At 34.7% G+C, this 23,130-nt stretch overlaps 1 protein-coding gene across 1 annotated transcript in view; it reads left to right on the forward strand.

The window, feature by feature from the left end:
• ENPP3 (ectonucleotide pyrophosphatase/phosphodiesterase 3) overlaps positions 1-22,134 on the forward strand; it is a 33,050-nt gene extending 10,916 nt beyond the window's left edge. Inside the window, exons 8-25 of the mRNA XM_013130475.2 lie at positions 198-317; positions 1,410-1,519; positions 2,916-2,981; positions 3,868-3,940; positions 4,606-4,714; positions 4,877-5,005; positions 6,401-6,432; positions 9,141-9,268; positions 11,100-11,166; positions 11,616-11,703; positions 12,478-12,647; positions 12,762-12,813; positions 13,526-13,680; positions 16,578-16,713; positions 17,199-17,276; positions 18,573-18,705; positions 20,354-20,510; positions 21,961-22,134. Of these exons, the coding sequence (XP_012985929.2) occupies positions 198-317; positions 1,410-1,519; positions 2,916-2,981; positions 3,868-3,940; positions 4,606-4,714; positions 4,877-5,005; positions 6,401-6,432; positions 9,141-9,268; positions 11,100-11,166; positions 11,616-11,703; positions 12,478-12,647; positions 12,762-12,813; positions 13,526-13,680; positions 16,578-16,713; positions 17,199-17,276; positions 18,573-18,705; positions 20,354-20,510; positions 21,961-22,134 (1,977 nt within the window). The remainder of the gene's footprint in view (positions 1-197; positions 318-1,409; positions 1,520-2,915; positions 2,982-3,867; positions 3,941-4,605; positions 4,715-4,876; positions 5,006-6,400; positions 6,433-9,140; positions 9,269-11,099; positions 11,167-11,615; positions 11,704-12,477; positions 12,648-12,761; positions 12,814-13,525; positions 13,681-16,577; positions 16,714-17,198; positions 17,277-18,572; positions 18,706-20,353; positions 20,511-21,960) is intronic.
• Positions 22,135-23,130: the final 996 nt, after the last annotated feature.

Genomic DNA, 23,130 nt, shown 5'->3' on the forward strand with positions numbered 1-23,130 from the left:
GGAAACTTGAAAAGGATTCTGAATTCATTGGCAGGAGGAGTGTGATGATCTGTGTGAGTTAGGAAAACATGTTCTGCTTCTGTGATAAAACAGGTCTAAAAATTGTTGCAACACTGCAGCAGGGTGCATTGCAACATACTTCAGGTTCCATTTGATTTCAAGATTCAGCATCTTTTTTGTTTATTTTAATTTTTCAGGGATTGTACCCAGAATCTCATGGTATTATTGACAACAACATGTATGATGTAGACTTGAACAAGCATTTCTCACTTTGGTCGACAGAAAAATTCAACCCTTCATGGTGGAAAGGACAGCCAGTAGGTTTATTCCTCGTCATGGTATTCCTTTATGTCTAGAGTGCCTCATGCGCCATATTATAAAACAAAATGAGAATAAAATGCAAAGCTATGTGATATATTTGCAGTATGTGCTAATTGTCCTGTGAGCTTCATATTATAGGCTGCTTACAAAACAGTTTGCTATCTGCTTGTCTTATGAAAGTGAAAGAAATCTTAAAATGTTAATGCCGAGACTTAACAATTTCACTTAATATGGCAGTTAGTAAAAAAGACTTAAATATTTTGGATAGTATTGTAGTGTATCTCTTGCCATAGGAAGCTCCAGTAATTTTTGGATATGGTTTTATTGTGGGGTAGTTTTTTTTGTTTGTCTTTTCCCAAGTAGCTACAAAATGAAATCTGAGAATCTACTTCCAAGTTACATTAATTTATGAATACACATACAGAGTCCAGGCATATGAAAGCAAGGAAGAGAATAGCAAAGAGCTGAATTTCCAGCAAAATGAACACATATATTAACATATAGCATATTTCATAATAAAAACCCCACCTTGATTGTGCCTATGGTTATGATTAATATTATGCACTTGCTGGAAATATCAAGTTACTATTTATATATTTATTTGCATGTATGTGTATTTGTGTATGTGTGTATATATATGTATATATGACTATCTTAGGACATTGACCACCTCTAGGAAGCCTGTTTCAGTGCCTGACCACTGTAAAGAAGTGTTTCCTAATGTAAATCTGAACATTCCTGATGCAGCTTTGAACCATTCTTCTACTGACATTTGTCATAGGAGAAAAGAACTTGTTGCCAATTTTGAAAATACTTATATATTTTTTTTCCTACATTGAGAATACCCAAGAAATGACAACATTCTGGCTTCCACACTACTAATTTTTCTTCAGAATATATATGTTAAACAATCTTCAAATCAGATATGGTCATTAAGCAACTGTGTGTTGTGTGAAAGAAAAAGAGACATGCATGATTGCAGCTCATATTTCTGATCCAATTATGTATTTTTACTTTGGTGATCTGAGGACTTCTAGTGGTGTAAATGCCATAAAATAGGGTTTTTTTTTTTATAACTTTACCTATAGGTTTGGCTGACAGCAGTGTACCAGAATTTGAAAGCGGGTACCTTCTTTTGGCCAGGTTCTGATGTTCCAATTAATGGAACATACCCCACCTTCTACAATGAATACAACAAGTAAGTGTTTATAGAACTCATAGTAAATTTCTGTAAACTACTTAAAAAATCCAAATTGTCTTATAACAGTTGAAGGAAATTAAATGTAAGATTTTTAAACAACAGTTTGAGAGATAAGTGCCTTCTCACATCCTTCTGGTTTGTTTAACCATGAGCATATGGTTGTAAATAAACCATATTTAACCATATCTACCAATACTAGTTGAAATTTTCAAAAACATTTAGGGAATTTGCAATGAGGAAACCAAGGGGTACTGTATATTCTTCTTTCCGCGACAGTTTTGAAAGTTTCTGTCAACTGCAATCCACTGATCTCCCACTAGGAAAATATCCTATAACTGATTAATAGCCATTGCTGAGCTCTGTCACTGGTTACCATATTTCCACACATAAAATCTACACATACTATATAGCCCTTTAAAAGCATTTGTACTTGAGAATAAGCTTTCAGATAACTTCTACCATAAGACAGTGAACACAAACTTGGAAGTCACAGCACAAGGTTATAGGAAGCAGGAACTAACTGAAGAGAGGATGCTGGATAAGACAGCTACTGAAAGAAGATGGGCTCTAGATCAATTCCCTCTAGTCTTGTTTGTGTGTGATAATGTGCAGACTGCTTCTGAAAGATAGTTCTGTATGTTTTGTCTAGTTAATTCACAGGCTACGCACATGAAAATATAGCAATTACCTTCATTATATATATATTTTTTTTTTAATATGGAAGACTGATATTAATACATTATTTTTAAATTTTCACATTGATTTCGGTAGATCTCCCATGATTCTGCATATTTACAAGATAATCTAAAGCAAGTATATAAGTCTCTGTAGATAGCAAAGGTTTTGCAGTGATATGCATTTAGTATAACAGCTGAGTACTACAGGTAACTAGCAAAGCTTGAGCATGACTTTGGGAGAAAGTGAAGCTATTAATGGGTGAGTTCTTTCACAGGAGAAAAAAACAGGACCTCAGAAAGATTTTGCTGGGCACATACTTGATTTTAAAATATGGAAGTCCAAGGTTTATACATACTGTAAAAAATAAAAATTATTCTGACCCATACTTCAAGCTTATGTCCTGTACTTGAACTCTCTTTTTTCATACATGTAATTATAAATATATGGGTAATCCCACCAGCATCACACGTTTGGGTTTGCTATATCTGGATTTGTCTAATTTAGCATTAAAACTTAGTTACATTAGATAAAAAATAAGAATAATAAATCTGATTGCTTGTAACTTGTTAAGACCATCATTCTTGAAATCTGTATCTGTGACTTTACTACATGACTAAAAGGTGGACACTTTCTCTATATCTTGGAATTAGAAGGGCTTATCAGAAAAGCCTTTTTAACATACTTTTGGGTTTTTTCATAATTTTTTTTCTTTCAGTTCAGTTACGTATGAACAGAGAATATCGGGAATATTGAAATGGCTTGATTACACCAAATCTGAGAGGTAACAGTAATATCTATCTGATTTGTGAAACTATAGGTTAGAAAGATTTTAATGCTTAGCAATTGAAATTTCTATTGGTGTTTGTGAAACATGTAATCTTCTCAGATAATTTGCTGAACTTAAGCCTGCTCTACAAGTACAGCTAGTCGTTTAAAGAATAAGACTGTAGACACTAAAGATGAAAAAGTGAACATATGTCTGAATGGAATGTACTGTAATTTTTCTTTTATTGTTGTGTCTTTTTCCTTGGTGCATGGCCTAGAGAAAATGTGAAACACACGATGTCTAGTCAAAGTGTATGGATGAAAGGTCTTATATGGAAGATATTGCACAAGAAAGGTTACATATCTGAAAGTAATTGCAGACAGTAATTCAGCATGAAAAGTGGATGTCTACTGATTGTGGTGCTTGACTTTGTGACATGTAACTAAGTGCAATCTTTTATATGATAACTTGTTAAAAAATTCCTAACATACTTGCGGTTTGGACATGCTCTCTAGAGCCTCACTACTTAATCAGGAAGAGATCCTTCAGGCAGTAGTTCCACTTATATCTCAAAGGAACAGCTTGCTTTGCTGTTTGAGATTTTGAAGTTTTTCTGAGTGATTTCTGGATACCAGTTAAAGATACTGGATACTGTTTTTGAAATTATAATTTCAAATGGTCCAAGCTGATTGATTACAAATCTCAGAGGAAGCTGAACAATTATGTTTGCTGTATGGACTTTTATTAAGGTTTAAAGAAGTTATTTATAATTTGACTTTAAGTTTCGTGGGGTTTTTTTTTTTGGTTGGTTGGATGTTTTTGTTTTTTTTTTAATGAATGTTCTTTTATTGCTGTCTTCAAATTCTCATAATATTCCATTCTTATTTATTTCTAATTTGAGGCCTGATTTCTACACTTTGTATATTGAAGAACCAGATTCTTCTGGACATTCGTTTGGACCAGTTAGTGGTGGTGTAAGTATTTTTTTGTGTTTTTCTAAATCACACTAAAAACGGTGCTGTACTATGAATTTAAGCAACTGTAAATCTGCTCCTGTAAATCAGCTAGTGAAGAACCATCCTCTGTGAATGGCTGCAGGGCAAATAGTACCATATTTCTCCCATATCACTTCAGTGGTGGTCAGTGGTTTTCTGTAGGAAGTTTAAAGGGACTATATATGAGAGAAGGGCACTATGCCTTCCTGGGTGCTACAATGGTCTTATAGATAATATGTGTGCGTAAAGATATTTTTTGAACACTTCTCAATGCTAAGAAAATGTTAGTACTCATACTAAAAAAAAGTATTTAATGTTATAAATCTGATTTTTTATATCAATTTGGAAATGAGGAACAAATTTGATCTGAATGTGTTAATATTTTTGCTTTAATAAACGTATTGTAAAGCTCAATTTTTCTAAGGTAATGGAAAAAAATAATTGTGAGTCTGTAAGTGGCATATTCTGTGGTAGAACAATGGAACTCTACACATAATTAATGCTGATGGAAAAAGAAAAGAAGAAGCAATGTTAAGAACCTGAAAACTGACAGAAAAGATGACTTTTCAAACTTTGATGATTACACTTAAGTGAGAACTTGAACTCAGAAACAAAAATTCTAACAAAACTGGTTTATCTCACAGGTACTTAAAGCCCTACAGCTAGCAGATCAAGCACTGGGGATGCTAATGGAAGGACTTAAACAAAGAAACCTGCACAGATGTGTAAACCTCATTGTTTTAGCTGATCATGGTAATGTATATAGTTATTTTTCAATCTAAATTTTACTGAGCCATTGTTTTATTTGTCTGTGTAATATGTGTCCTTACTAGTTCTGATAGATTTTGTAATTCACTTTATCTTCCCTGCCATATTCTGCATATAAAAAATAGCTGTTTCTATATTATCCTTCAGGGATGGAGTCGACCTACTGCACACAGGTAGAATATATGACTAATTACTTTGAACAGATTGATTTCTACATATATGCTGGGCCTGCATCTCGCATTCGAGCAACAAATGTTCCAGAAGACTACTATACTTGTAAGTGTGAATCAATCCTGGGATTGCACAATCCATATAAAAGGTACTAAATAAATAAATAGGGAAAAATGATAATCAGTAGTAATTAGCAGAGTGAACAGCTTTCTGTTCAGTGAACCTGGCTTAAACATCCATGGAAGTTGTTTTAAGTTTTTGTTTGATTGTTTTCAAGAATGACAGCTTTAGATGAAATTGAAGGTTAGAAAATCTTGATGCAGACTCTGATTTGCATTTTCTTGGCATGTGGAAAGATGAAGTAAAGATCATTCCATTGTTAGACCTGGAACTTGAGGTCTTTCGTAAGTGCATTGCTCTTCAGAGATTTCTTGTGGAACACTGGCAGACTAAGTCTTTTTCAAGCAGTGACTATTTCTAACCATGTATACAAAGTTATGGAATCTGAATCTTAGCACATTGGGATCTAAGTCTTGGTTAGCCCCTTTAGCTAGTATTGCAAAAGAACACAAAATTGAAACCATGTGAGCTGACTGTGACTTGGAATAGATATTGTGCTACCAGACTGGAAAAAAAAAATAATAAAAACCTCAGACTTTCTGTATGCAGGAAAAGAAGGAAAGAGGTAAAACCATGGAAGTGCTCTATTTAGTGAGTTTCTAGAATTCATAAAGTATTCTAAAATGAATAATTCTTTCAGATCTCAAATAAAAGCTGGGATCCCATTGTACTTCTTTTTAACCTTTTCTAATTGTATTTATATTTGTAGGCACATTATTTATACAACATGAAGCAGGCTTTCCTTGGTTTAAATTAAAGTCTAAGACAAGAACAGAGTAATGAACAGAAGAGAGAAAAATGATGGGGTTTATATGTCTTAATCTCGACGTAATTGTTGACACTTTTCCTCTAATGATCTTCCTTTTTCTGAAGGAATTTGCCTTCTGTAAAGTGCTCAGATTTGTTTTTTAGACAGCTAATGTCGAAAGGTTAAATCAGTTTTCAAAATTGTGGAAGGTGAAAATATTAAGGTATATTGAGCTTTTCTCTGTGACTGCTGCTGGAAGCACAAGACAAGTGCTCCAGGTCCAGTTCAGTGTAAAAACGGTTATTCTTCAAAAAGAGGTTATGTGGGAGAAGAAAATTTGGTTCTAATGGTGCGTCAGCTTTAAGTGTAGGCAATCATCACCCTAGCAGTTTTCTATAGTCTGTCTTGATGTGCCCAAAGTACTAGGTTCTTTCACAGGCTACCACACTTACAGACAGCTACCCTTGGAAATGTGACAGTCCTACCCATGGAAGATTATGGCTACCATAATCTTTATAGGCTAATGAAGAAATTCAGTTCTACAGGCAAAAAGCATGTTGAAATTTTTCTTATGAGGCTTCGAACCTTCAGCTGTTTGAATGTATATTAACTCCTCTTTTCTTTTTCAACAGTTAACTCAGAAGGAATTGTTAAAAACCTCACAGTGAGTAAATATTTCCGTAATTTTTCCTCATAGTTCCTCCTAAAAATCTGATTGAAAAAAGCACAGTTCATGAAAAACTGAGACTATAGTGCCAGTTTAAATAGTGCAGGGTAGTTCTGAAAGCTGTCCAGATATGGTGTGCAAAGGTTTGCCATGGCGGATCTCTATTCAGAAGAAGAGTTTTCTGTACTTCGCTTTAAAAGAGAAGAAGTGGATGGTTTCACATGGAGAAGGCAGGGTATATCTTCATTATAGAACAGAATACAACACAAAGATGCTTTAGATAACAGGCATCTCTTAGCTCTGGATCACAAATCTGCACCCAGACTAGGTTAAAGCAACTTTTCCACACAACAGAATATGACATTGTAAAGCACATTGCCACAGGATGTTGTAGAGACTGAAAATATAAATAGATGGTGGGATTTTGGACAAATTAATGGAAGATAGGCCTGTAAGTGCTACTAAGCAGGATCCATAAGCAACCTTTGACTTAAGAAATCACTGAAGCCTGGAGCAAACAAGGCAGGTACCAGAAAGAAGGTTCATTCAGTACTTGATTTGTTCTTAGACACTTTGCCTCTAAGTAGAATGACTTAGACAGTAAGTCTTTACCTGATTATGGAAATACTGGAGATTTGATTAGAAATAGAGTATTAGGCAAGATTGCCCTTTTGCAGTATGTCCCTTTTAGGTTCTTTTATGACATACCACTTAAGTAATTGCAATGCTTTTAGGTATGCTGCACTACCATTGGACCCTATACCAATATTTTTGCTTGGATCACCGCCAGACTGTTTTGATGTAGTCCTTCAGGGCAGGTCCAAGCTTGTCTGTATCTCCCATGTAGACTGTTGCTCCCTGTGGGTATGCTCTGTGACAGCTGAGCTCTGAAGGATGCAAACAAAAGAGTGCAGAAAGTGCAAAACAAAGGAACACCAAGCCTATATTTACTGAAAGGTGATAAATTTAAACTGCTCGCTCTCTATGTATTACCATGATTTTCCTTTCTTTCCTTCATTGCCAGTTTGTTTTCTATTCTGTGACTAGTCCTAATCCAAGCATTAGACAGATGTTCCAATACTTTTAGAATAAATGTTCTCAGCTTGGAAAAACTCTGGCAGTCTCAGCTGGGTATATTGCAGATAAATCCCCACTAGAGGTCTTCCTTTAACCTGTTGAACTCAGTTGTGCAATATTCCATGTAGATTTTGCTTGCCGCTGAAGTCCAAAGGGCAGCAAGCGTTCCTTTTTAATGTTCCTGTTTAATTTTTTTCTATATTCTGAATAAAAAGGAACACATCCTTTATTCCCCAGTATCCAAAGCAGATGGAGAAGTAGGATGTCAATAGCTGGGAATAGCAGAAGTCTTTTCAATGCAACATCCCTTACCCCATTGTATGATATGGAACCTGTCATATGAAAAGAGCAGTATTGTGAGTTGGCTAGCACAATTTGCATGTTTTCTACCCCAGTTGAATCTGCAATTGCTAATAGTTACAGAGATATGACATCTCTGCCTAATAGGAACAACCTGGTATCAGGACACCTCCTTCTTTTTTTATTCATAAAACTTAGTGTATTTTTTCCCTTTCAGTTCTTAGAGTCAGGGCTTTGGTCAGTGAAGGATACAAATACAAAATATTTGTATATTAATTGCTAATCAATAGACATAAAATCATATTATATATTGATTTTCTCTATTTTTCCCATTAGTTAGATTATCCTTTGTAGAATGACTACCTCTCCTGGGCTAGCAAATCCACTGTATCCTTATTTTTCGTGTTCCTGGATTCTACTATGCTTCTTTGATGGCTATCCAAGCACATTTACTCAAATTTCAGCTGTTAATGTTGTTCTGTGCAGGGTATGCGATTCTACTCCAAGCATGCTATAGTTTGTACTGCCTATGTGGTAAAACAAGTCCACTTCTCTAGCTTACCCAGCTTCCCACCAGCTCTTTCCTCAGCATTTTAGATGTTCTGTTTTGTCACAGTGCTGGATTCCTGACCAGGACCAACACATCTGAAACATTGCCATGCTTGCAGCCAGCTGGAATGGCTCCTGATGGCCATATATAGTTAAAACTTTGCAGTGTGTCTTATGGTTGTCATTAGGCTCTCAGTGCTAAACTCATTCATGGTGTGCCTGCTAACACAATAGTTATATTACCACATTAAATGTGGATGTGAAAGATAAGACCTTTAGCTAATAGCTAAGCACTGGACATTTATGTGGCATAAATGTTCAGTCTTGCAGCTAAAACCCTAGACTACAATACGTTACATATACTTGCTTTTCTTTGTTATTAATTGAATGGTAAAGAAACAGAAGATGGCAGAAATAAACTGCCAAGAAACTTTCTTGTAGAGTGTAATCTTACATACTAGACACCAATGATATTAGGACAGACAGATAGAGAATACTGCTAAATGTCCTTCAACCTTAAGTGTACTTTTACCACATTATCTGTGAACTTGCTATACATATTATAGTAATGTATTTTCAAGCAGTTCCAAAAAAAGCCACTTTTCCTTCCATTGCTTCTTGGGCCAAAAATAAGATCTGCAAGTTATCTGAAAAACTATCTGTGAATAATGTGCTTTGTGCTTACATTCCTGTCACTGAGGTAGTTGTGATAATTTTGAATGGTGGTTTATTTTTGAAACTGAACAAAACTCATAACAGTGCTCTTTCCTCTTGCACAGTGCAAAAAATCCCCTCAGCACTTCAAGCCGTATCTGAGTCCTGACTTGCCAAAACGACTCCACTATGCTAACAACATTCGTATTGATAAAGTTAATCTTTTGGTGGATCGACAGTGGTTGGCTGTGAGGTATCATAATTTGTGGAACTGTTACCTTATCTTTTTCATTCTATTCTCATCCTTTTAATTTCCTTTACAGATGCCTCATTTCCTGCTTTGCTTTAGACTTGCTACATTTCCATGTTTGTTGCCTTTAAACTCTTTCTATATGTAAAAAGGAAACACACCTTATATATAAAGCCAAGAATGTATTATTAGTATAATTCAAATCTTAATATTGTAATAAAAGAATTATCATTATTCTGGATCAAATTTTTACAGAAAAAAAAGGAAAACAAAAGAAAACAAGGAAATTAATATTATTACACAGAAAAAGTCTCAAAAATAATGCAGTTAATATTGTTGTACAAAGCCTTCCTGGTATCTAGCCTTTTCTTGGCTTTACAGTCACCTCTCCACTGCCCTTCTGAATTCTCAGGTTGATGGCTTCAGTCTGGTACATGTGTCGATATGGCCAGTAATCAGCATTATGAGTCCTTCATCAAGAGGAATATGATGTTGATATTTCTTCTTCCTCACTCTGTGATCTGAATTGGGTCATTCCTGTATGTACGCTAACACTATAGCTTGCTCCTTCCTCACTGGTCTGAGAGTTAACATTACAATTCATTTCACTAGATATGGTGCATTCTATATGTTATAGGTATTTGTTCTTTATTCTCTTTCTTACCTCTCTAAGTTTGGTTTTACTCAGTTCCAGATCTGTATTTCCTTCATTGATCATTGGTGAGTTCAGAGCCTTGGGGTCTCCATTCTGTACAGAAACTGTATCTTTGCCATGCAAACATAAGCTGATATGATAAAAAATCAGACATAACCAACTTGGCATTGCAAAAAATTGCTGTAAGATCTAAACAATAAAACAAAATAGCTCTGGGCAAGTCAAGAGCAGTTCAGAAAAGCCTTTGTCCTGAGGCTTTGAAAACTCAATACAAATTCTGTGGTGTTAGTAGCAATATTTTGTTTACTGAGCTAGAGTGTTGTAGTAGGTTGGAATTTCCTGATTGGAATGAACCTGTTTGGAATTTCAAGGCTATTCAAGTAGTAAAAAAATGCCTGATTAATATATGACTTATTTTAATGCAACCAAATAATCATCCTGGACATAGAAAAAGAAATACCTTGTGAAAAATCTCATATTTACCCTTTTCTTAAACTATGCTCAAATGTTCTTACATCTCTAAAAACATGATGTGTGTGCTTGACAACTGCACATTGAATCAGTATGGGATGACTACCTCTTTATCCTCTCATGTATCTCAGCAATGAGTTAATTAAAACAAGTGTTAGTCATTATAAATCAGACTATTCTGACATGTTATTAATTCTATAACCCCTCCCACACATCCACATCCCTCCTTCACCATTTAGAATCCATGATGAAAATGCACTGTCTTGTAGGACAAAATACCTTGCAGTCTTATTTATGTTGTTCCACAGAGGCTAATAGCAGAGTTCTCACATTTTAAGTTCTATATTAAAATGCAGATATCACAGAATATAACTGGGAGATTCTTCCTAAGCAGATTACACTTGTTCTGAAACTCGAAGCAGGGTGAAGGCCTCAGTTCAAAAATAGCCATTTTTTCAATTAATTTTGAAAACATCGGTTCACTGTGCACTCAGTAACTACTTAGGATAATTTATTTCTGTCCATAGCAATTTCTGTTACAGGAGAATGAGAACTTTGTAAAAGTGAACACTGGATAAGCAAAAAGAGCTACCATATAATGTGAAAGTCAGTTCTTCAGACATGATAAAGAGTCCATAGTCAGGATGACTGTTATTAACTGGTTCTATTTGTGCCAGTTTTATTTACACTATGATGGTTTCTCCTTAGGGACAGAAGTTACACATCCTGTGATGGAGGTAACCATGGTTATAACAACCTATTTAAAAGTATGGAGGTAAGATGATTTCTGTTCAAGTCTTGCACCTTCTTACACAGACAATCATGAAGTCCTAGATGAATCACCACAATATAGAATATGTGATAGTTTTTGCAGTGTGCATTTGTTGATGTGGCATTGTTACTTGTTGTTGCAATGAAAACATAAAAAGGTGTGAATTTGAAACATAGCAAACAATAGTTATTGTAAGCGTCAAAATATTAAAGACCACCCCAATTCATTATATAAAGTACCCTGAGAAATTAACTTCTATTTTGTGTTTTTCTTCAAATTATATGCAATGGAAAAAAATTGCCTTCTTTACCAGAACAATCCTGTATTTTAAGTTTTAATGATTGGGAAAAGACAACATTTTTTTTCCAGTGTCCCTGTTCTGTAAAATGCAAGTGAATTGTTTTTTAATTTGGATTCCTTAAGATAACAATTTTTATTTTATTACAACCTAGGCTATATTCTTAGCATATGGCCCAAGCTTTAAAGAGCAAACTGAAGTGGATGTTTTTGAAAACATCGAGGTTTACAACCTTCTGTGTGGTGAGTAAAAGTAATCCAGTACTTTACGTGATAAAGCAACTGTGTTTTCAAATACCAGTGTTATAAGCGCTAAAAGAAGAGTAACTGAAAATTGAATGTACTCATTCAGAAGCTAGGTTTTTTGCACAAAAGACTGAAGCCATGCTCTTTTGCTTTATGTACAGTGCTAAAAGATTAACTGCTCTAAATTGTTACGCTTTGAAGTTTGTTTCTGATTGCACAAGAATTCCACTAAACAATCAGAGAGAAGAACTGCCACATGCACTTGCTGCTGATATGATGCCTGTGGAATAACTTGTGGGATAAGTTGTAGAGAGTTACTGCTCTTGCTCATAACTTAAAAAGGACCACTGCAGTCCCCACAGTTAGTAATTAGGAAGTATGAGCCTCAGAAAGTATGGATTAAGGCATCACACAAAAATGCAATAAGCTAGTATGCTTTACAATGTGATGCATTTGCAATGAATCACATTTGTATTCTGCATTACATCATCTAATCTCATGAATTTTATGGCAATGTATAAAACTGTATCAACAGTACGCAGATACATAACTATGAAATCTTGATGCAGTGGAAGATAGCACTGAACCTTCATATCTAGAAAATTATAAGTTGACGGTAGTAATTACTATAATAGTTTAAATAACAGAATAAGCTATTTCTTCTCTATTTAGAGTAAATGCATAGGAACTACATAGAATTGGAAAGATAATGACTTTTAAAAATGCCATTTAGTCTTAAAATCTGTTTATAAATTTCAAATGTTTCAACAGATTTGCTGCATATAACACCAGCACCAAACAATGGAACACATGGCAGTTTGAATCACCTCTTAAAAAAACCTTTTTACAATCCTTCACATGCAAAAGAAGTCTCATCTCCTTCTTCATGCCCGGTCTCCCGTCTGACTCCTATAGATGACCTGGGATGCACATGTATGCATGTAAGTAGGGGCTTCTGTGATCTTTAAATCTTCTTAGTCAAATGTATTCTCTTTTTGTTTGGGTTTTTTTCTGTATTATGGATTCATTTTGAATGTTTCTCTTATATTTTACAGATATCAAATATTTCAGCATTAAATGAGAGGTTAAATCTCACTGTGGAAGAAAGTAAGTAGCAAGAAATGAAAAGGACAGCAGTATATTTTCAAATCTATGCCTGGATTACATTTTATATTATTGGTTTCAGGGGAATTTTTGCAATGTTAACTACAATTTAAAGTGAAGTAGGAAAGCCAAATTAGAACAATAACTTTTTTTCTATTTTCTTTCTTATTTGTTTAAACAATGATAATTGATACTATTAGAGCAACATTCCCATTAAAATCTAGAAAAAAAAACCATACAGGTTTTAGTGGTCCTTGGAGAAAGCCTGAGCACTTCCAGGCTATATGTCATAACTTGTTCCCCACCTTGTAACCACAACTTTTCCTTTCTCTGATAAAAAATTTCCATAGAAATTTCTGTGTGCTTTTTTTATGGGGTTTCCAGAAATTTTAGGAACCACTGTAATACTTCCTAGACAAATAAGATATAATTTTCATACCACTGGCAAGATAAGTTTAAAAAACATATATTGATATGAAATCGCAAAGAAACAAGTCTGATATATTACATTGACTTTTGTATGTTAAACATATATGAAAACTATTTTCTACATTTTTATTCCACTCAAGCTAAGAGCTGAAACACATGACCATGTTTACCTTTCATTTTATTTGTATTTACTAATGTTTTAATCTTTTTTTTCTGCTCTCTTGAACCTTTGTACCATGCAAAATGTTATAGAAGAATGAATCAATAATTGTTGTTTAAATTCTAGTTAAGGAGGCAAACATATATCATTTGCCATATGGGAGACCCATAGTTCTTCAGAAAGAAAATGTCTACTGCCTCCTTTCCCATCATCAGTATGTGAGTGGATACAGCTATGATATCTGGATGCCATTGTGGACTGCATACACTGTGAATAAGTCTGTATGTTATCAAACATCTTTACTATTCATAAATATGTAACATGATGGATTGAAAATGTAATTTATCCACCAGGAATCCTGGTTAAGGACTGACAGGTATTATGTGACTAAGGCCATTCTTTTTCTTTCTGAAAAAAAAAATGGATATCTTTTAAATTTGAACTGTCTTAAAATACTGTTTAAAAAAGTGGGAATGGCCATCTGTTAGGGACACAAAAGATAAAAGAATAGAGCTGCTGGTAAGTTGGTTCCATGAGGCCTGTTTTGTAATGGGATAAGTTGTCAAGACAGTATTCCAACTTGCTGTCAATTCCTGAGGAAAAGCATGCTGTGATTTCCAAAATCAGAAGCCTTTAACCTCCCCACGAATACCACAATCTTTTTTCCTAATATCAAACCTCTGTATAAATCCACAAGACAGCTTTTTCTAATGCATATTTCTGTATATTCTATTAATTTGCTGTCTATTACATACTTTCTGAAAAACATAATTATGGCTGAATCAGTCTCTGAGAGTTCAGGGGTATGTGGCTCTGGAATAAATTGTTGGACTTTTCATGGTCAATAAATGAAATAAAATTCATAGGGTTAACTCCCCCTATAATTTGACCCTTTTTCTAAGTTGCTATGAAGAAAAACTCTGACTACTGAAAAAAGATTCCTGGAGGTGGTTGAAGTAGAATGACAGACCACAGGAGATGCTTAAATTTTGTCTTGGAATGCTAATAATTCATGCTTCCCAACTTTAATTACTAGCTCAGCAAAAGACAATGACCTCTATCAGAAAAGGTAATGCATGATGTGATAGGAAAAGCTACTTTTAATTGTAGCTGATTTCTTCAGAAGACATTACGGTTCTTTAACTTGAAAGATGAAGAGCCAGAAGGGCTAAAGGTGTTGAACTGGTGATGAATGTTATCTTTTCTTATTCTGAGTTTTGAAGAGGTGGTTATTACTGTCAAGATCTAATTTCTTAGTAAATAAGCACTTTCAACAGCTTTTTTGAGAATCATTCTATTCTTATGGATAGAGGATCTGTAGAAAAACAACTTATTCCTCTATTTTGAAGAAAGGAAATGAAAAGGTTTAATAGAATCAGTATATCAATTCCATTAGCAATATGGCTTGCAAACTGGGGTTACGTTAACTGTTGATCCCATTGTACTTAAAGGTGACACAGACATAGCTATGAGAGATCTCATCTCTCAACGTCTTTTGGTATTGTTTACTTGCTGACTTGTAGATTCTTGAAAAAAAACCTGAAATATTCTTGAGTGGTTGCCTTTTCATATTTTGAGACATCATAAGTTCATTATGAATTCTTATCTCTTCAGTTGGAAGAATTTTCTCCTGTGATGTCCAATGGAAATAGCCATAAGCAGTCTTCACCTCCTAAATGTATGAATACGATGATGATGTGTATGTGACAGACAGACAGATCTAAAACACTGACCTCCCACTTTGGCATTTGGATTAGAGATCATAGCTCATACAGACAGCTTCAAGAAAAGTGAAATAATAAGAAGAGAGTTGAGTGGTGTCCTCATCACTTCAAGTTTGAGAAAATGTGAATGCTATTAAGAACCCAGATTCATAATAGAGGCCAAATGTAGATTCCCTCCTGTATTTGGATAATGTTAAGTGTGACCACTGTATTTAATGAGAAGAATGAAGTTCTCTTCAGGACAGTCCTTGACATGTTTACTCAGACCTTTATTACTTTGATTCACATTTCCCTTTGGAGACCATAAGGAAGTTGAAGTCATTGTTGATTACCACAGCTAAATTATTAAGTTTAAAATATTGGTTTCTTCAGCAGCCCTGATCTAGTAACCCTTATTGATTTAGACACTAGAAAGTACAAAATGCTCAAATGAATTTGATATCAGTTTTGTGTTGAGATTTATGTTTGCTTGATGATTTCAGCTTATCTGTTCAGGTGTCAGTCAATCTTTTGTCTTTTATATTTCATTCCATGTGATATATACAATTTTCATTAATATACAACTTGACCATAATATGGGCATCTACAGAAATTTTTGTACAAGTAACTAAGTAAGTAGATCAAAGAGTATTAAGAGGCATAAAAAGAACATTCCAGTTCTTTTTTAATGCTTGGTCTTAGCCAATCAAAATAGACAATGTAGTGAAAGTCAATTTAGATGTTTTACTACCATTTATTAAAGTATAAGGCAAATAAATACGTTCTATTACCAAAATGAAAATAAATTACATGTAAATCAGTATGAAAAAGAAGATCCAGTTAAACATAGAAAAGCATATCCTGATGTTTTAGTTAATGACATCATAAAACTATGGTAAAGGTTAAAGAAAAAAAAAAGTAAAGGTTATAGAAACAATTGTACTCATCATAATCACTTTTGGCCAGATCTTAGCTGGTGTGCATGCTAACATGTGCCATTGAAGCTAGCCAATAAAATATACCTAATTTACTGAATTACTTTATTTAGCTTCAACTCTTCATCAGAACAGACTCTTATTATGGTGATAGTATTCTCAGATGGTAAGATGAGGTGATAGCTTCATCTTTATATACTAGAGGCTTTTCAGGAGGATGTGACATCAAGTTGGTGTTTCCAGAAATATGTGAAAGTGACAATGAGCCAACTTGTCACCTGTTTTTGCCTAAGGTATAACTTTATTTTGTTACTGCAATTTTACATGCTGCATAAGGACTTCCCTGAATTACCTAAAAACAGAAATAGAGGAAAAACACCAGGCAGAAAACATCAGTGTCCATTACTTGCATTGACCTGATTCACTATGAAAATAAGAGAAGATTCAATGAAGTCTGTTCTAGAAAGTTAGAACCGTACAAGGCACTAGGCTAGCCACAGTCGTGGGTGTAATATTTTCTTTTTTTTTGCCTTTTCACAGGAAAACACATCTCCTCTTCCTCCCACTGTTTCAGACTGTCTGCGGGCTGATGTTAGAATCCCTGCTGCTAGGAGCCAAAATTGTTCCAACTACCCAGAAGGGCTGACCTTCACCCGCAGTTTCCTCTATCCTCCCAGTGAGCATGGTTCTTTTTATAGCTAGAGCTTAGAAAGTCTTAATCAGCTGGATGTGGGTTTATGTTTAAACATATACCCAAGCACCAAAACAAACTTCTTCAGATCAGCATGCTGGGCAGAAAAAGTTTTCCAGTGTTTGTAGACTGACAAAAAACAGGGCAACTGCTACTTGTATCTAAATATTTTCAGTTTAGAACATTAAAGTCTTTCTTTTAAAAATGGAACAACGTGGTTGGAAAGATGTAACGGGTTGGAGTAAAGGGCTGTCCCGCTTCCTCTGAATATTAATTTCCGGTTGTCAAATTCAATAATTATTGTATAAATAAATTTAGAAACAAGTTTGCAATAGGATCATACTAATGTTTAATGTTTAAATGTAAAATGTAGTTTAATTGTAGTATCTACAACTTATAGTGACAGAAGAATCGCATTTCTTTGTATATTTATTTAATTTCATTAATTTAACTTTTTTTTTGTTATATAGACTTAAATTCATCTGCTGTTGAGCAGTATGATGCGTTACTCACCAGCAATATTGTTCCCATGTATAGAGCCTTCAAAGGTAGGTTGCACAGTTTTGCTTAATTTTAATTAATTTTCTGTAATTATGGCTCTGGATTTGATAAAGCTAAGACAAGAACCTAAAACCATGAATGCACACCTGCATTATATCCAGATCTTGTGCAAATATATTTAGAACTTTTAAAAAGTAGATGTTTGGAATTTTAAAATGCACCTACATTATTATATTTTTTTCCCCCTGTATATAGTTCTGTCTGACCCCTGTTAGGTGTACCTGTTTACTTTTGAATTTTCCCTTCATCTCCCATGGGATTTCCTAACAGGAAATGCTAGCTATGAAACTCTCATGAAAATGTCCCCTTGGGAAATGCTCAAGGTGAATGAAAATGGCACTTCTTCTTTTCTTTTGCAAGGTCTCAAGAGGAGATGGGACAAAGTCTATAAACAATGCCCTGATACAGTGCCTGTTTAATCAAGGAGAATCTCAAACCAAACAATATTAATCTTGGAATATTTATTTCATCAGATGTTTGTAATTTCTTATTATACAAGTGTGCTAAGCTCATTTTCTTAGACAAAAGATAGAAAAAGGAAATGCTTAAGGAAAAAGCTGTAGGAAAGGCGATGATGTAGCTACCTTTCTGATGCATTCTTTTGCTCATGCCCTTTAAAAAAACAAAGATCCAGAAAATGTAAGTGGCTTTCATCTCCTAAGTAAATCAGACATGAAAAATAATTGTACAAGAGATTTAAATTTGCAAGAAGTTACTGTGTAAGCAAGAGGTAAATCAATCCTCAACCCCCAAAATGTATTTTGTTATTTTTGCCATGACAGCTGTAAATAGATGAATAATCTCACTAGCTTGTATCCTACAAATTGTATTTTCTTAAATAATATCTGTGGAATAAATTCAATTGTTTAGTGATATTTAACATGAGTTCTGTAGAGTTAGACTAGCTCTCAGGTGGTAAATATTCCTCTTACAAAGCATTATTGCAGTTCCTTCTAACTGGTACAGTTGCAGGTGCTAGCAGACAGGCCAGAAACTAATGACCTCTTAGCTCTAAAATTGTAGCATAGGCTGCAGATCAAATGCATTATCTCAGTAATGTAATGGGCCTTGCAGGCCTATAATAGCATTTACTGTGCCTCTTTCAATGGTAAGAGTATTTCACCTTTGCTGAAATAAAAATTTTGCATAACTGCTGATTTTACAGGCAGTTACGATTGAAACTTTTTATTATTCATCTACAGAAAAAGGGCTTTTTTTCTTCTTTAGTGATGAAATAACTTCAAATTTATGTTAAATATGCTTATATTTTGTTTTAATGACAGACATATGGGACTATTTCCATAGTGTGCTTCTTCAGGAGTATGCTAGAGAAAGGAATGGAGTAAATGTTATCAGTGGACCAGTGTTTGATTACAATTATGATGGCCATTTTGATACTTTTGATGAAATTAAACAGTAAGTACTTGGAAAAGCCAGAAGTCAAACCCCAGATTATTTTCCACTGTATTTCCACACAAACAAGCTTCTATTCAAAACCAAAAAGTATCAAGGAGAAGAGAGTATTCCTTTTGTCACACTTCTTACACTGTTACTCATACAACAGCAAACATTCTTGAAAACAGATACAGTACTGTAGAAGTTGAAGTTCTAGTAAAGAGAAAAAAAGCTTTGCAGTTATCTAGGTACGCATGCACGGATACAGACCAGTAATGTGTTTCCCAAGCTTATGTCTAGAGTTTTGGGCCTCTGCAACAGAAATACTGGGAGAATATATGACATCTAAATATACAGAACATTTGCTTAAGCATAATTTTCTCACTTTCATGTCATGCTCACTCAGCTGTTCATTGTTTCTCCCTGTTGTCTCAAACTGGTGTGTTTTATCAAAGATCAGATTTCTGTGTTTGCCTTCACTGAATCATATAACTGGGAATGTAAAATGTAACGTTCCTAACTGGTACCATTACATAGCTATGGCTTGCACAGGTCACTTGAAGGCCTGACAAGTTCTAGGCAAATTTTAGTGAGCTTTGGTAGTATAACAAAATACATTTTAAAAAATCTACGTGTGAGTAGAAATAGGAATGAGAGAAGATTTACATTAGAAGAAATTCTGTGAACGGGAAATACAGAAGATAAAGACCGATTATTTATATTAATGAAAGAGGAGAGAAGGAGGAAAAAACAGAATAAGAACAAACAACTTAGATTGTTCCAAATATAGGGAAAATGCCTTGTGACAGTAAGAATACTTATGCAGTAGAAAAGTGCTGGGAAATCTGCACAGCTGAATATGTCACTGGAGATGTTTTATTCAAGGCTAGACTTAATACCACATCTGTCAAAAATGGTTTGAGAATGGGAAAATCAGCTCTGCCACGAAGTAGGAGGATGGAAGGGAGGAGAGACTAGAACTTCCTTCCAAGCAGAATGCTGTAATACCCAGCTAACCACATAATGTTGTCTACAGTTTGGAATAAGCATGTTTTATTCAGCATGGTTAGTCAGTTATATGAAGCAGTACAATGATTTCAGTTGATGGTGTTTTGTTGAATACTGAAGCTGTACAGCAAATTTGGAAAGCATTCAGCTCCTCATAATTTTATATACAAAAGTGACCATTTTCACAGAATAGCCTGAAAAGGGAGACAAAGGCATTTTCATTCAGTTATCCTAAACTGGTTTCTGTAGAACACAATGACAAGACATTGTCTGCCATTTCTTGCTGTCAAGAAACCAGAAGCTAGTTTTCTCATTACTCTTTTCCAATTATGTTTGAAATTCTTAATGTTATGAAGGGCAGATACAATGCTGTATCCTGCTTCTTCCAGATGTAGAAGTGTCTCGCTTTGGCAAAAAAGAGTGTTGATCATGTAAGCAATCCTGTGTGAATGCTTGTAGCAAAAGTATTAATCCATGCATGTTTGGCTGCTCATGAAACAAATAGTGAGGCTGTCTGTCCATCAGGTATTTATTTAAATTATAAAATAAATAAAAGTCACATAGTAGTGGAAGATTTATGCCGAGATACATTCTATAAAAAACTAATGGCATCAATGGTTTAAATACTTGATAAATCTCTTAATTCATGTTTGTTTTGTAGGCATGTAAACAATACAGAGATCCCTGTCCCAACCCATTACTTTGTGGTTCTGACTAGCTGCAAGAATAGGTCCTATACTCCACTGGACTGTTCAGGCTCCTTGGATGCTTTGTCTTTTATCATTCCTCATCGACCTGACAACACTGAAAGCTGTGTTGTAAGTATAGTTTCATGGTCCTTTGTGCCAGTGAGCTTTGTGAACTGGTTCCCATTGGGATCCATTCATCTGGAGAATCTTTAGAAGTCTAAGTGTTTAATTAATTCATTCCACATGAGTTGAGAGTGAGTTGAGAGCTAAAGCGATGATTAGGAGAGTAAGAAGCTCCAGAAGTAGCTGGAAACTAGTGAACTGATAGGAAGCAAGGAAGAAGAATAAAGAAGGGTTTGATAAGAGGACTTGAGAATGCTGGTGCTTAAGGGCTGAGAACTGTAGCACATCTAACAGAGTGATCAGATAGCTTTATGGAAAGCTGCAGGACAGTCTTTCTCCACAAGTATTAAAGGACGTGGAGTGTTAATTTCTTCAGTGTAGCTCGAAGAGTTCCTACAATCCTTTGTTACACCTGCATTAGTAATTAGATATTAGGCATTTAGATGGATGATTCTGCAGTTGAAATTCATACTTGAATTAAGTAAAATTAATTCCTAACACTAACAGTGTAAATCTCATGTTTTGTAGTAGCAAACAAATAAGTTAGCTGAGTGTAATATGTATTGTTAAACCAGCTGAGTGTCTGTTCTTTGCAGAAGGTTCCTTAGCTCAGTGTGCATATTAGTCTTCCCATACAAAACACAGCTGCACAGAACTGACCCTCAAAGCAATACAATTGTGTTGATTTAGTTTATTTATAACTTTGAACTCCTAACTGCATCTTAGAAACAAGCTGTCTTCTTATCACACACTTGTGGTGTGGATAATCCACAAATACCCAGTAAACTTTTTGGTAGTTGAGAGTTGACTAAATATACAATATTAATAATTTGGACGAATTAGTCTTTGTACTTTAGAATGTAACTTCTATTATTTCTAAAGTTTATCAGCAAACCCCTGTGCCTTGCAGCAATGAATTTAGAGACCCTTTGTGTCAGAAGCAGATATTGTTAATGGAAAAGCAAATTACCATCTGTTTGCAAAAAAAATTTGTAGTAAAAGAATTGAACAATAGCATTTTTGATTGATTAGTGCTTACATTTCCATTCTTTTCCCTATCTAGCAATTATTATAGTTGTCCAACAATCAAGACTGAGCTGCTGTAAGGACTTTGTTCAGGTTTTTAGGTGCCTGTTGTTTGGCTAGCCTGAGCACTGCACCTAATTTATACTGTAACTAAAAATATCCTTACTTGTGTGATTAAAACATGACTAGACTTTACTTTGTAGTCAAAAATCATACGTGCCATTTCAGCATAATCTTGCTTCTCTTTTTCTTTGGAGGTGGGGAGAAGGGACATCCACCTGATTCTGTTTAAATAAGATCCGTAAATGCAAGTTTTATCAGTTGGAGGCCTTTAGTCTGTCAAACCAGTTCAGACACTGGTTATTGTCTAATACCACTATCAAACAACAGAGGTTGTGTGTTTGAACATTGTTCGTATTTGTTTTGGCAGGAAAATAAGACACTGTCTGAATGGGTTGAAGAGAGAGTTCAGGCTCATTCTGCCCGTGTTCGGGATGTGGAGCTGCTAACTGGACTTGACTTTTACCAGGAAAGACAGGAACCTGTCTCTGAGATCTTGCAGCTAAAGACATTTTTGCCAACATTTGAGACTGAAATTAACTGAGTACCTGTTAGAAAATTGTCAGTGTTTAGAAGAAGGCAAATTTAAGTGATTTAACGTAACTTTCCTTGCTAAAGTAAGAAATATGACTACAGCTCTTCCCTAGGAAAACACATTTCGAAGAGCAAATTTCTCGTTTCAAATCAGTGTACTGCAGTCAAGTGTTTAGTGTGAACTGCATAAAAATTACCTAAAGTAAATTAAATCATCATTGCTGAGACAGGCTACCAAGCACAGAGAATATTTTACTTGTAGTGGTTTGTAAAAACTTCCAAAAGGACCATGTTTTATAGTAGAGAGACCCCAGAATTGTAAGCTGTATAAAAATTATTTCTATAATGGAGTGGAAAAGTGAAACAGTTTGAGAGTGTGGTTTTTTCCCATTGTGTTTATCAGAAAGGTTATGGTTATCTGAGTATGTTCTGAAGTGTTCTGAATTTTTCTTTCTCACCTATGAATTCACATGGAAACTGCTGTGTATTAAAAAAATCATATTCAGACTCACAAAACTTTTGTATATAGTGGAAATGTTTTCCATGATCATGACCTGTGTTTTCCACTTGGGTTAATTCATTATGCTAGTAACAAGTGAAGTAAAGTTAGAATAAATAAACACAAAAAGGTAAAAGAAATGCTCTAGTCAGAAGAATTTTGTCTGGATATTTACCAGTATTTGCAACAATTTTCAAATGTCTTTCAATAGCTAAATGTTTGTGTTTATTTTAAATAGTTAAACCTGAGTTTAGAGCACAAAATTAGTAATCACATCTAAAAAATAGTCAATGTTCCTTTCTGTAAAGGCTTTATACATAGCGATTCTCTAGCTCACACTGTTCTGTACACCTACTGAGGGCAGGTAAGTGGGACAAGGCAGTGGAAATATCCAGATTCTGCTACTACAGAAATGTTACATATTTCTCCGCTGAACATGCTGCTAAGCGCAAGTATGAATAACAACAGACAATTACCCTTTTGTCTGATTCACAGGAACAGTGAGGG

Source organism: Melopsittacus undulatus, chromosome 3 (genome assembly GCF_012275295.1).
Source record: "Melopsittacus undulatus isolate bMelUnd1 chromosome 3, bMelUnd1.mat.Z, whole genome shotgun sequence".
NCBI classification, from domain to species: Eukaryota; Metazoa; Chordata; class Aves; order Psittaciformes; family Psittaculidae; genus Melopsittacus; species Melopsittacus undulatus.